We start from the raw sequence: 15612 nt of genomic DNA, 5'->3' as shown, positions 1-15612 counted from the left end.
TGACCTGTCCGTCCTCCCTGGACTGACCTATCCCCTTCCTAACTCCCTACCTACACTCACCTTTCCTGGCTCCATCCCCGCCTCTTCGACCTGTTTGTTTCCTCTCCACCTATCCTCTCCTCCATCCCTCTTCTATCCGCCTCCCACTCTCTCCCTATTTATTTCAAAACCCCCTTCCCCTCCCCCTTTTCTGATGAAGGGTCTAAGCCCGAAACGTCAGCCTCTCTGCTCCTATGATGCTGCTTGGCCTGCTGTGTTCATCCAGCCCTGCACCTTGTTGTCTCGGATTCTCCAGCATCTGCAGTTCCTACTATCTCTGATTCAACCTTACTGAGTATGTCATTCTTTGCTGCAAGGACCATCGGGACATGAATGTCACCAAAGCTATGATCGGCTCAGATGACTGCTAGACTGATCACCACCTTATCTGTTCTACAATGTCCATCAGACTACACAGAAAGAGGAGGGTTCAAAAGAAGCAGACTCAGTCAAGGTTCAACATCAAGACCCTAGGTGACGTGGTCACTACGCGACATCTACTGGCCTCACTTACTAAAACTCTATCTCGGAAATACCCAGAGGACATAGGAGAACACTGAAGTCTGCTTAAATCAACCATTCTCAGTACCTGCTCTAACACCCTCCAGTACAAGTCCAGAAACATCCGGACTGTTTGATGAGAATGGTGGTAAAATTGAACAGCTCATCTCCGGAAAAAGGACAGCCTTCTGTGACTGGCAGATTGACATAACTGCAAGGCCAAAACAAGGGCCTATGCCAAAGCAAAGGCTGATGTGCAGGAGTGGGTAAGGGGGCTCGAAAACAAATGGTAGATTGATAAGGCTGTGGAAATCCAGCAGCTCGCAGATGCCAGTGACACGAGATTTCATCAACACCACCGAGACGATGGGGTATGGTCTAAACTACCATGGTCTAAAGACTGACAAAAACTGCTCAAGGCAATAAACACCTGCTCAAGGCAATAAACACCTGCTGGAGAGAACATTTCCAAGAACTCCTCAACCAACATTTCAATCTTAATTTGGAAATCATCAACCAAATCCCCCAGAGGTCCAATGCAAGGTTGTTAAAAGAACTCAATTTTCCTTCAAGTAAAAATATATTTTTTCAATTATCTACATGATTGTCCAAAAATCACAAAAAGCTTGCATCCAAGTTCAGTGGATAGAGACAAATGGGATGTTGGCCTCCATTTCAAAGGAAATGGAGTATGAAAGTAGGGAAGTTTTGCTAAAACTATACCAGGCAGTAATCAGACCACAGCTGGAATACTGAATAATTTTGGGCCCCTTGCGTACTGATAAGGAGCGAGCATCCTCAGCGACAATGCAGTGACATATGCAGACACACTCAGTCAACGATATTCCAGACCTTAAGGAAAGATATACTGCCATTGGAGAAAGACCTGAAAAGGTTCATTAGGTTGATATCAGGTATCTTATGAGGAGACGTTGAGTAGATTGGGCCTGTACTCATTGGAATGTAGGAGAGTGAGAGGCAATCTTATTAAAACGTATAAGATTTTTAGGGAACTTGACAGGGTAGACATGGAAAGGTTGTTTTCTTTTGTGGAGACTGTAGGACCAGAGGGCATAACCTCGAAATAAGGGACCACAAAGATCTGAAGAGATCTTTCACTTCTTAGGGCTGTGATTCTGTGAAATTCTCACCAGTCCTCTGTGGTAAAGGCTAGTTTATTGATGACAGAGATCAACAAGCTGATTTTTAATTTGTAAGGTAATCAAAGGTGATGGGGAAACAGGAAAGTGGAGTTGAGAATTATTAGATCTTCCACGATTTCATTGAATGACAGAGCAGACTCAATGGGCTGAAAGGCCTACTTCTGCTCCTACATCTTATGGTCTTAATATTACAATTAATACGTAACATCTTTAAAATGTTGCTGGAATACAAATTCTTCATTATATAATTCAATGTTTTTCCTTGAATGCTTCATTCAAAATACTGAATAATTCAATGTAACTAACAGTAAAACATAGCACTAAAAATGAATTCCAATACTTAGTTAAACATCCTTGTACCTAAAGGAATAGATTATACAGTAAAACAGGCACATGTTGAAACAGCATTAAACTGATGACAGCTGGCTAATTATATACATAGTATATGTTGAATATTCTTGAAAGTAACATCCCTCTAATACCCTTTTTGTCAATATCATATGGTATAATTAGAAGTAAACACATTAGCTATGCTGCATACTAACAGTTTCTCTCAGCATGAAAGAAAATAATTGGGGAAACTTAAAATGCAGCCAATACAAAAATCTAAATAAAGGCAGTGCCATATCCCTGTATGAGCAAGGGGCACTGATGAAATAGCACGTTACAAGCCTGGATGTCATACCTTAAATTATTGTCCTTTCCTTTACACTTAGGGAGTTTCTTTTCCTCAACCAAACTGGAGGAAAATGAGGCAGCCCTCCAAAAAGTTCAATCCTGAGTATTGCTCCAATACTTCCGGAAATTTTCAGTGAGTGCAGCGCACCTGCAACAGCTGGAAGTTGTTACACTAATCAGATAGAAGTGATGTCACAATGGGACCTGCCTTATTTCCTTAATCCTCCACTTCTCAAGGCTTAAACATAAGCTTGTATTAATAATGGGCATTATCCCTAATTCCCCACTCAATTGTAGTATCTAAAAAATAACTAGATGCAATGTTTTTGGGTACTTCTGAAAAGTAAGTTGTTTTTCCACACAGTAAGCAGATGAGAAAGAGACGTCTGGGGCTGAAGGCCTTTGATATTTTTAGATTCTGGTTGACTGTCTTCCTCCAGTCACACGCTCCTGCCAATAGGTGTTTCTGCATTAGGGTTGTGTTACAAAAGTCGTACTGGCCCAGCAAAGAAAGAAATGACTTGATTCAGCTCAGATTAGGTAGTATGCTCAACCTCATGTATCTGGGCAGACAAATAACAGAAATTCATTTCTCTCAAGTTATTAACATTTGAAATTGAACACTGTTTATGGTATGATCTATACCTTCTCTGTACCAGAAACCAGGTTTTTGTGTGCAATGTTACTGAGGCTGTTTATGTCATTGCATTGTTTCTGATAGCCCCTCACTTGGAATTTTCATTTCTCCTTTCCAGTTGATGCTGAAATGCAGAGATAAGAAATGGTATCAGTTCTGAAGACTTCAAGAGCTCTTAACAATGTATTAATTCAATAATGCCATTCAGGAAATGGACATTGTCTTCTTCCACTGGTTACTGAAAAGGAAGTGACCTTTCTTCTCAAATCCCCACTCTCAAAAATGATTGGAAAAATAAATCAAGTCCACAAATTCAACATCTGTTAAAACTTTAGCTCAAACATGAGGTCTTATTCTTTCATTTTACTAGGAATTAATCCTAGAATCTGATGTTTCTAGTTTGCTGAACTGCAAAAGTAGACATATTTTGTTTAAGTAAAGCTTTTTAACACAGAATGGGGAAAGGAAACCCAGAAGTAACCGGTAGGGGCTCCTATAGAAAACTAGACCTACTTCAACACATTTTTGCATGAAGAAACACCACCCTTATGATGAAAAACAAAAGCATGTTATTGTAGGTGGGAGGGGGAATTAATTTCTAGCATAAGCAGAATATAAGAAATACTTCTATTTTAAGTCTGCATAGCAAAGCCCAAATGGGCATGTGAACTACAATAGAGGGTTGACTAATTCGTGGGCTGATTTGAATGGTTGATTGAAAGTATCGTTTGGGAAACTGGTAACTATGTCAAATAACAGATAACCTGCCAACGAATCTTTCACTTGCATTAAAGATTCCCTTTGTCACATTCTGCTTGGTATTAGCATATTGTTCTGGCATTGATAAAAAGCATATGCTGAACAGTTGATATTAATAGAATTGAACAGAAGTCAGACCAGGTTTAATGATGTAACTGATGCAGTTCTTTCTTTACCAGAACGTAGGCAAACTGGTGAAAATCAGAGGACCTAATCAAACTTGCTAATATCTTATTCTGCATGCATTTCTGTGAGAAGTAATCATTATCCAGATTACAGAAGATTATATACTTTTTAGGAGTTGAACAATGCACTTTGGGTGCCTAAACATTCTGTGTTATCTTGCTGTGATTACATTTGGTTTGGTTGGTAGTACCCTCAATTTTTTTTTTCTCTGCTAAATTACTGTAATACTGTGACTTATTTCACTTCCATCTTTTTTTTGGAAATGGAGTGAGTAGAAGAAAAAACAGATGCAAAATCTAAATAAATCAGAATATGAGTATAGCTTCATGCATGCCACAAATGTTGCTCATATATCGAAAATGAAACTAATACTATCTACTTTAATGGCTATGACTAATATTACACTAATGAAAGAATCAAAAGCAAAATTTTACAGCTGTTGGAAAGCTAAAATAAAAACAGAAAAAGCTTGGAATATTTCCAACGTTTTCTGTTTTAATTACTGCTAGGTAAATATTGGTATGGTAATAATTGGAATAGTTTGTCACTTTGCTGCCAAGAATTCTGACTGCTTGCCAGTATATCAATCGAATGAACCATCAACTTAAGTTTCACATTTTGGAATGGGACAGTCCCCACCTGTCACTTCGTTTGCAAAGGACAAGTTTTAACAGAGTTCATACAATCAGTATTCCTTCCAGTATTAACCCGGAAATATGATGCATCCTGGAGATTGAAGCGTTGGAAGGTACATTGCGGCTATATTTTTTTTTAATCAGGTGCTTCTGGCATCGTTTGATATTTTCCTAATCTTAATATTTTATTTACATGAAAATATGTAAAAACATCAGTTAGTTGGGGTCAAAAGATTGACTGTAAAAATTATGCCTTCTGAGTTATGATTTATCCGCCATGAATATGGGGATTTTTGTTTACCTATAATTAAATGATGCATTCCAACTTGATCTACATCTTGAAAATTACAGCCCAGACATGTATTTAAGTAGAAAGTTTGGGCTGTGCTCAGTTGAGCCCTATTTGTTGGCTGTTACAAATGTCTAGCCAAGACATTGCAGTGCATCAACTGTAAAGTTTACATCATGGTGGTTCATGTGTTTCAATTGAAGCTATGTATTATAGTATTATACCTCTTTATTTCTAGAACTTGGTCTGCAAACAGCAATCATTTCAATTCTGTAATAATAATTAAGAATTACAAGTGAAGGAATGTTGAGCCATTTTAGCCAGTTCTTAGATGAACATTTCCACCAGCAATACAAACACCTTTTATTAATGAGCATAACTTCAACAGTCTTATTTTTATGTGCTTGTAATGATATTGAAGGGTCAATATAACAACATCATTTCATTGTTGGAAGACTATGTTCTGTGAACCGCCCATTATCACTCTTCTGGGAGAAGACCGTCTTTGCAGTTTGCTTTTAATTGTGAAATGAAACTTGTTAGAAATTGTGCCCTAGCATATAAATTATAATTTCTTGCAGAGTATTAGAGTATTCAAAGCATATAGTGTGGAGAGCAGATGTAGTGTTAGAACATTGGAACGTACTTTCCTAATATAGAGGTACTTTTTTTTAACCTATAATCCCAGTCTAACCAATGCTGCTGGTTAATCAAATTTCAGTCATAACTACTCCAGAAGCAAAATATTGCCGATGCTGGAAATCTGAAATAAAAACAAAAAATGCTGTTAATACTCATGTCAGGCAGTATCTGTAGATAGAGAAACAGAGAGAACTATCTGCATTCAAGGTGGAAAAGCTTGTTAAAAGGCCCTTGTCCCAGTTGTGTGCTTGAATATTAGGCCCCTCTGACCCTCACCTCTGATCAATCCCCATGTCCAATCCATGGTCCCCATATTCTCCATACCAACCTCTGCTCTTCCGTCCATCCCCATGATCTTGTGTAACCCTTGTACTAACATGACTATCACTCATCCTCATCACCTCTTTGTAGTTCCCATACCATTTTACTACCAATTCATGACAAACAATGTTACCCAACCATCACCCTTTACCTCTACAATTTCTGTGTCTACTTGCCCAGTATCCACCATGAGCAGATCTCAGGAAGCAAGCTGAGATGGAATAAAATCAAGTTAAAAGTATCTGCTACAATACACTCTGTATATTTTTTAAAAAGTTGCATTGATAAGATTCCAATCAATATATTTAAATTCCCTCAAGTACCTAAACCCTTCATTTATAATACATCACTTAAGCCCAATGTAACTGCAGTCACCAATTTTCCAATTTGGACACAGGTAGGCCTTTCTTCAGAAATTAGTGTATTTATAATATAAAAACTTCACAGACCTTATCTGATTCTTATGAACATTTTATATATACTGTTTAAAAAGTTGCCACACTGAGATAAGACGTTGCTGTAGTGAAAATGAATCATTGAATTTTACGGTACAGAAGGAGGCCATTTAACCCATCATTCCTATACAGGGTCTCAAAAGAACCAGCTAGTCTCATGAGGTCTGTTTTGAATTCAATACTGACCTCAAATGATTTGCTGGATTCAAGTTTCTTCCATATGAGTCATTTATTATCCCATTCCCCTGTAGGCATAAATGGGGGCAGGACTTCTGAATCTAGGGTCATGGTGCATTTTGAATAATTTGTGGATGGACTAATTCTGCAAAAATCGATGCAATTGTTTCAGATAAATGTTAACTCTGTTTCTCTCTGCACATATTGATTGGTCTACTGAGTATTTCCAACATTTTCTGTTTTTCTATCTCCGTTAGAGTTACCTTTCCATTCCTTCATATTTTACCATTCAACTCTTTGTTGGCAAATGGTATCAACAGTAACAGTCTTGCTGAAAGGTAATCAAGCTGAAACTTTAGTTCTGATTTGTGGCTGATGGTCTGACCTGTGATGGATTTACAGTATTTTCTGTTTAATTGTTGAACATTAACTTGAAATTTAATTTTATTTCTTTCCTCCTTCTCCCTGCCCCACTCTTCCTCAAATCTCTGACATTAGAAATTAACTGTGTGGGGTCTTAAGCATTGTAGGAATAATACTTTATGCTTTCTGTCATTGTTTCTAACACTCTCAAAAATGCTTAATTCTAGAATACATCAACAAATAATGTATATTTCAGTTATGAATTTTTATTTCAGTGTTTGTAGTATTTTTATAAAAATATTGTATGGAGTTTTTAAAAAGTTTGACAAATAAGTGTTTTTGAGTGAATCACCAAAGATTTCAGATATGCTGTACTCCTGCCCCAGATATAACCAGTTTTCTGATTACAAAGAAGGCAGAAGATGATGCAAACTGAAAATAATGTGTGCATGCCAAAGGCATCAGGTTCAAACATTATAAATCAATTGTTTGTTTTTTGTTACGTGCCAAATTTTCAACTTCAAGGGCTTTTTGCCCCCTTCAGCTAAAAGTATATGTTAATGTTGACCAGGGAGTGTCTCGTAATGCCACACTATAAGCAGTCACCTGTAGGTGAACTTGTGGAGTGTGACAGACAATGTTAGTTTTCTTTCCTTTACATGTTAGGAGGTATTTGGATAAAAGATTGTGAAGTTTGCTATTTAGTCTGAAAAGTGAGAAAAACCTCTGTTGCTCGTTTAACCAAACTGAGTCTTTTTTTGCAACCTTTTTCTCCCTACTTATTATTGATGATAAAAAATGAATAATTGATAATATGATCAACTAAATCAAATCATGCTTTTAATTTGTTCTTCCATTATTGCCTCAATCTTTATATAAGAAAATAACCTGGTAATTTACTTTTCTATATTTAATTTCACATGTAAAAAAAGATTATCACAAAATTGTAATCTCTTTTTAATAGCTCCATGGTTAGAAGATATTGGTGCAAAGTCTTACTAATGTCCATAGTTAGTAAGATTTAGCACCAATATCTTCTAATGTAAATGTTTCACAAATAAATAACCATATACTTTTTTGTTAATTTAGTCTCCGAGAAATTGAAGAATGGACATTAATGAATTAATCTTTTGAGCCAAGAAATTTAACTTAGTTGTTTTGATTTTCTTAGTTATATTTTCCTTTCTTAATCAAAATCCATTTGTTTTACAAGATAACCATAAATATTTCTTGATATTTTGTATTGTCTCCATGCAATAGTAAGTGTAGAATGGTCATAGCACATGAAGAGTTTATTGGCCGTATTGTGTCCATGCTGGCTCTCTACAAGTCCAAACAACTAGTCTCATTTCCCTGCCTTTTCTCCAAAATTTGACTTCTTCAATTAGTAATTGAATACCTCTTTGGAAACTGTGATTAAACAAGACCATATTCTCCAGCAGAACCTAATCACTTGCTGAGTGAAATAGAATAGAATAGAATAATCATTTTACTGTCGCTTTTCTCTCATGTTTAAATCTCTTTACCAATCACCTGAAATCAGTGTGTTCTGGTTTTTAATCCTTCTGCCAATGATTACAGTGTTTCACTATCTACTCTATCCATACCCTTGTGATTTTGAACTCGCATGTCAAATCTTCTCTTGATCATGCCTTTTCTAAAGAGAACTGATAACTAGATACAAGCAACTGAAATCCTTCATTCCTGGAACTATTCTCATAAGTCTTTTTTGCACTCTTCCTCTAAATCCTTCATCATCTTCCTAAAATGAGTGACAGAAATGGGTACAATACTGCCGTTGAGGTTTAACCTAATCTTTTAGAGATTCAACATCATTTCCTTGCTTTTGCACTCTCGGGCTCTATTTTTTAAAGCTCAAAATCCTATTTTTTTTAACTAACTGTTTTCTCAGTCTGCCTTGACACCTGCAATGATTGGTTCACCGATATACCTCTAGGTCTCTTTTCACCTGAACACCCTTTAAAATTGTATTGCCTTTCATCATCTTTCTACCAAATGTACCACTCTACAATTCTCTGCATTAAAATTCATCTTGCACATGTTCAATTTTTCAACCAGCTTGATGAGTTCTCTTAAAATCTTTCTTGCAGTATCCTTCTTGCAGTTTACAATACTTTGAAGTTTTGTATCACTTACAAATTTTCAAATCGTGACCTGCACTCCAAAGTTAGAGCTCATTCATAGTTATCAAAAAGCAGTTGTCCTAATACCAACACTTAGATGTACATGATCTTGTATACCTTGCACCATTCTGATAAACAACTCATCACCATTACTCTATTTCCTGTCAATCATCTAATATCTTATTCATTCCACCACTTTTATTCCATGGGCTTTAACTTCGCTGACAAGCTCATTTTGTGACACTTATTAAAATGACTTTTGGAAGCCTGTGTGCACCATATTACCTCCTTCAAGCCTCCCTGTTATCTGATGAGCAAAGTCAATCAACTTATTTAAACTCTTAACTTTCCCCATTGAAAAGATCCACTATAGTTTTCCTTCATTCATCCAATTTTGTCCAAGTGGCTTATAGTTCGGCTCTTGATTATTCTAGCATTTGGTTCCTGTATGGCATGTTTTTACTTAAGAGCACATAAAAATGTTTAAGCGTTAGCTTATCACTTTTTGGGCATTCTTCAAAATATGCAATGGATAAGGCATCCAGTAAGACCACCTGGCCTTGGGTCTATTAAGGCCATAATATGCTGGGCAGTGTAAGGAGGGCAAGAGTGAGGAGGCATTTATTTCCTCACCATATGAGGTGCAAAGTGGGAACGAAGAGGCAATATATAATTTGTTGGGTGTCCTGTGCACATCGGGGCATCCTCCATAAAGTCATACCATCCTCATTCATAACTCTACACCTGCCTTCCAAAATCCTCTCCCACTCCCAGCCCATAAAAGCCTGAATTGCCTGTCTCTTCTATCCATCCTCTATCTTTTATGGGCCTCCTTGCAATACTCCTCAATCTTCCGCTTGGGCTACTGGGACTGCACTAATTGCTGGGCAATTAGATTGGTTGGCAGTTCTCAAGGGCAAGAATGGTAGCAGTTGACCCTCAGCTTATTAAGTTCAGCCACAGAGTAATATTACTGTGGTGCAGCTGTGTTTTAAACAATGCATTCCTCCCCACCTCCCACTGAAAAATTAGGCCCCTAATTTCTAAAAGCTTTTCCACTAGCAAGGTTAATGTGCTATACGTTGTGGTTGTGTCCACCAGAACAATCTGGGATGCCTTGGGTAGATTCACTACCTCCATTGGTCAAAGTCTCTGATGCCAAATGGGGAAGTCTGTCCACACAGTCTTGCTAAACAGAATGCGTTGTTATTTGGTACTTAATAGTCATATTTAATTTCAGATGCATGAGATTCCTTTAAAATGCCACTGGCTATACTTGAACGTAAGTACATATTATTGCTACTGAAATATTCCAGTACATGACTTAAATACAACTGAACAACCTGAACATTGGTTAGTTTCTTCTAGCAATGGGTGTTTGTAGCTATTTTTGAATCAACCTGTTCAGAGATGTCATTATACACATCTGAAGCAGGTGGGACTTGAACCCAGGCCTCCTGGTTCAAAGATAGAGACACTACCACTGTACTGCAAGAGCCCTTCAGTCCTTCATATCCTGATGTGTAAAGCTTATCTCAAGATGTCTATCAATGCTATAAACTGCTTTAGACACAAAAGCTGACTTGTCTGTTGTTGCTAGGCTTATCCTTGCACCCTTTACTGAACAAGGGTGTTACATTTGCAACTCCCCAATCCTCCAGCACCACTTCCATATCCAGAGGATTGGAATAATGTGACTAGTGTCTCTGTAATTTCTACCTTTTGCTTACCTCAGAATTTTCTGAATATTATGCAATCTTGGTGATTTACCAACTTTAAATACTAGCAGACTTTTTTTATAATCAATGCTTAGTCATCCAATGATTAAACTGCCTCCTTTTTTATTACTGGTTCATCTTGTGTGATCTTCCTTGGTAAAGACAGATGTAAAGTACTTATTCAGGACTTTAGCCATGCCCTCTGCCTTCAGGCCTAAATCTTCTTCCTGGTCCCTAAGTAATCCTTCTACTTTTTTTTATTATTTGAGCCTACACAAGACTTCTGGATTTTCTTTTATGTTAGCTGTTTCTTCTCATGCTCTTTGTTTCTCTTACTACTACTTGCATTTCTTCTCTGAATATTCTAGATAAAGTCTGATTCTCACTAGTTAACAACATGACATCAGTTATGTGCATCTACTTCTATTTCTTCTATTTCTTGCTTTCTATCATTTTTGTCATCCAGGGAACTCCAGTTCCAACCCACCCGGACCTTCCCCTGTAACTGTAAAAGATGCAACACCTACCCACACACCACCTCCCTCACCTCCATCCAGGGCCCTAAACAGTCCTTCCAGGTGAGACAGAGCTTCACCTGCATCTCCTCCAACCTAGTCTATTGCATCCAGTGCTCCCGATGTGGTCTTCTCTACATCAGTGAGACCAAACATAGACTAGGTGACTGTTTCGCCGAACATCTTCACCTGGCCCGTAATGGCCAACCCAACCTCCCAGTTACTGCCCATTTCGACTCCCCACCCCAATCCCCCTCCAACGTGTCCATCCTCAGCCTCCTCCAGTGTCACAGTAACTCGGAACACAAATTTGAGGAACAACACCTTATCTTCCGCCTGGGCGCCCTACAACATAGAGGACTCAACATGGAGTTTTCCAATTTCAAATAACCTTCCCACCCATCCCCTGGGTCCCCTTTCAGCCCCTCATCCTCCCTTCCAGTCACCAACTGGATTCATCCCTCCCATCAACCAACAATGTAGAACCAGCTACCAGTGTCCACCTATCACCACCATTCCACCTCCACCCCACTCTTTATCTGCAGCACCCCCTTTCCCCACATCCAGTCCTGAAGAAGGGTAATACCCAAAACATTGACTGCTCCTTTTCTCCAGATGCTGCCTGGCCTGCTGTGTTCTTCTAGCTGCCTGTTTGTCAAATCTAGCTTAGCTTATTTTACTTTTTCTGCTTGAGGGAAGATATTTCAGCTGTATCTGAAATATTTCCTCTTTAAGGGTAGTCCAATCTTTGATTCCAGCACACCTAGGCTGCATTCATTTTCATCCAAAATTAGACCTCTCCCAGGAATGATTTATATTCTCTAGAATTCTCCTTTTCCTTGTCTATTGCTAACATAAATTGGGAGTTCTAGTCCAGGATTCTCTCAAGGTAAACTTGCAGGTTGAGTCAGTAGTCAGGAAGGCAAATGCAATGTTGGCATTTATTTTGAGACGACTTGAATATAAAAGCAGGGATGTACTACTAAGGCTTTATAAGGCTCTGGTCAGGCCACATTTGGAGTATTCTGTGCAGTTTTGGGCCCCATATCTCAGGAAGGATGTACTGACCCTGGAGCGGGTTCAGAGGAGGTTCATGAGAATGGTCCCAGGAATGGAAAGCTTAACATATGAGGAATGTTTGAGGACTCTGGGACTATATTCATTGGAGTTTAGAAGGATGAGGGGGGATCTAATTGAAACTTACATAATACTGAATGGCCTGGACAGAGTGGATGTTGGGAAGACGCTTCCATTGGTAGGAGAGACTAGGACCCGAGGGCACAGCCTTAGATTGAAGGGAAGACCTTTTAGAACAGAGATAAGGAGAAATTTCTTCAGCCAGAGAGTGGTGAATCTATGGAATTCACTGCCACAGAAAGCTGAGGAGGCCAGGTCATTGAGTACATTTAAGACCGAGATAGATAGGTTCTGGATTATCAAGGGGATCAAGGGTTATGGACAGAAACAGGAGAATGGGGTTGAGGAATTTATCAGCCATGATTGAACGGCAGAGCAGACTCGATGGGCTGAATGGCCTAATTTCTGCTGCTACATCTTATGGTCTCTGAAATGTTCTCCTACTGAACTCATTCACTAGATCCAGCAACGCCTCCTTCCTAATTAAAAGAGATTTTGATCTTAATTCACCAAAACACCAGTTCTAAAACACACCTCAGGAATTATTCTCATCTCCATCCTATACAGTATTGATAGAAGCACAGAATAGTGTCAGCAGAGAAGGAGCCATTCAACCGTTATCTTTGCTAGTTCTCTGAAGGAGCAATTCACTGTGTGTCAGGCACCTGTCTTCTCCCTGTAGACTCCCACATCTTCCTTTTCAGGTCATAACCCAGATATAATCCAAGTCCTCTATCATAACTACGCTACAGCATTTGTTCCTTTGTGTAATTCCTTTTCAAATCTATTCCTCTATTTCCCTCAATAATTGGAGAGTATTCTACAAGTGGTACAATCTACAGTAGCTTGCTGTTTCATTTAATCTCTGATTAAATGACATGGTCTTAGAAGGGATGAATAAAATAAGAACTCATCTTTATATTTTAATCACAGATAATGGCATGTACTGTTCATGGTTACTTAAAAGCATTTCATAGCTTTTTAATGGTCTATGAACCAATGTTATAGTATCCTAAATGACAACCAGTAAGAAAAGCACTCTATTACAATGTCCTATAACTCCAACACATTTTCTTATGATTTAACTGACTGTCAAAGGCTTAGATAATAGCTTGCTGATGACACCTAGTTAACTGCATTCTTTCATGCATGTGAAAGCCCCATGGTAGTGAGTTTTGAATGCCTTGTACAAGTGAAAGAATGGTTATCGATCACTATCGACTGTTATTCATATGTTTGTTTTTTGCAAGTGAACAATCAATCTTTTGAATCATGCTACAACTTTTGTTAGATTAGAATTGCTCATCAACAATGATGATCAACTTATTACATTTATCATGTCGCTGATAATCAGGATCATTGCCCAAAACAATATACTTTACTTTACCCCTGGAATATAAAGCATTATAGCAAAGTGTATCTATCAACATTTGTTTAACTGTTCTGTAATTAAATAATGGTGTTATAGGTGCAATTTGTGACAGAAATTCAATACATGGAATTCATTTTCAATTCATGGTATTGTGTTGTGTTCATGGCCTGAAATTTATTGTCAGAGTTGTATTTTGAGTTGTCCCTTACCTTCTATTTATGGACCAGGTAGCTACAAATTCTCTGAATTCAATTGAGCGTTGTCCACTGTCTTCAAGGGAGATTAAAGCCTGTCATGTTGGCTCAGTAATTTTTTTAATGCTGTATATGTCCCATAATTCCAACATCTAATAGCTGGTTGATGCCAACTGCATGAATGTTACCTGTTGTTTCCCTGGATAGTTGGCATGATTTAAATCCCTTGCATGGGAGATTCTTCAAGTCTTTGTGAATGGGAATATTGGCATTATTGAAGATATTTTCCATCTATCAGAAGTGAATGGCAGTTGGGGCAATGTCATTCACCACTCCATTGAAGTAAGCTTGTGTATGCCTAACACTGGCCTCATGCCTGCATTTAGCTGCAGCAGCACAAGGCAGAGCCATTGTTGCAGTGTTAAATTGTTGTGAATATGATTGTTCCTGTCTTTTGAGAAGGTTTCCTGTAAGGTTTGGCCTGGTTTTTACTTTTGCCCATTATCAAAGAATTAAAATTATCAGCAGTAAACCTGTCCATGGTTAAACTGTCTTCTGCAGAAGGGAACATAGAAAAGAAATCAATCAATCAGTTGTCATTGTTCATACGGAAAGCTAACACTACTGGATTGGAATAAAAAGAGACATTTCAGTAGGACTGGGTTGCAGGTGACCGCCCTACTTGCTTTGTTTAATGTGAATGCTGGCATAGACCAACTCCAGGATTTGATGCTGGGTATGTCTGCTGGATGGATATTGAAAAAGGCCACGACAGATCATACCTCAATCTCCCAGGTTCAGCAAGTCCATTTTTAAAAATAAATGCAGAACTTAGGCTTATCAATACCCTAATGAACCATGTTTGTGGCTTTAAAGCAATTGTTAAAAGTTTAAGTTGCAGGAATTTGCAGCAGTGTCAATACATTGGTGACTGCACGCTTCAGCTTTCAGTTGTTTCAGGTATCTAATTCAATGGGGGTGAATTTCACAACCCTCCACCAAAGTCTTAAATATTGAGACATGATATTACTGCTAGGGCAGACCGTCCACCCACCTGTAACCAATTGGTGGCCACTTCACAGTCTAATTGTGCAGCTGGGCAAGGTGCAAGGAATATGACCAGCCCAGCAACTTTAACATCCTGGGCTAAAAGTAGGAAAGAAAGGGCTGAGGCCCTTTTCCTTTTGAAAGGGGGTGCTGGTGCCTGTGCCTATTACAGCTACGCCACTCCAAAGATGGAAACTCCATTTTGTGCCTCATTCCCCAGCCTCTAAAACCTGACTTCCTTCCCTTCACTGTGGTTCCTGATCCCTCCCTGACCAAAATCCCAGACCTTAAGACCAAGGACAGTGACCTTCTCAGGGCTGCCTCTGGTCCTATCATTGGCCACTACTTGCTACTGCTGTCAGCTCTTCTCTGAGGATCAAAAGTTCTACTTTCAGGTCATTAAATTCAGGAGTTCCCACCCAACTTTTCAATCCAGAAGGACAGTGTCCCACTGTAAAATTCATTCCCTGGCCTAAAGCAGTTCCTTCCTCTCTGACATCTGCCTGTGCATTTGTGAAGCTGGCTTTTAAAACTGGTTTTATATGGCTAACAGTGAGCCGTTTGACTATACCTTGTAGACTATAGGTGCAAGAATTATGAGAATTCATTATAATCAAGTTGGTAAACTGTCAGAATGAAA

General features: G+C 38.5%; 1 protein-coding gene across 2 annotated transcripts in view; it reads left to right on the top strand.

Annotated features, from left to right (window-relative positions):
- Positions 1-3178, top strand: part of LOC109930469 (syntaxin binding protein 5L) — a 438683-nt gene extending 435505 nt beyond the window's left edge. For both annotated transcript variants that reach the window (XM_048602948.1, XM_048602947.1), the window contains one exon: positions 3137-3178. In XM_048602948.1, coding sequence (XP_048458905.1) covers positions 3137-3178 — 42 coding nt within the window. The remainder of the gene's footprint in view (positions 1-3136) is intronic.
- Positions 3179-15612: the final 12434 nt, after the last annotated feature.

Source organism: Rhincodon typus, chromosome 11 (assembly GCF_021869965.1).
Source record: "Rhincodon typus isolate 14 chromosome 11, sRhiTyp1.1, whole genome shotgun sequence".
In the NCBI taxonomy this organism is placed as follows: Eukaryota; Metazoa; Chordata; class Chondrichthyes; order Orectolobiformes; family Rhincodontidae; genus Rhincodon; species Rhincodon typus.
Note: the sequence above shows the minus strand (reverse complement) of the source record. Positions and strands in the feature narration are given on the sequence as shown.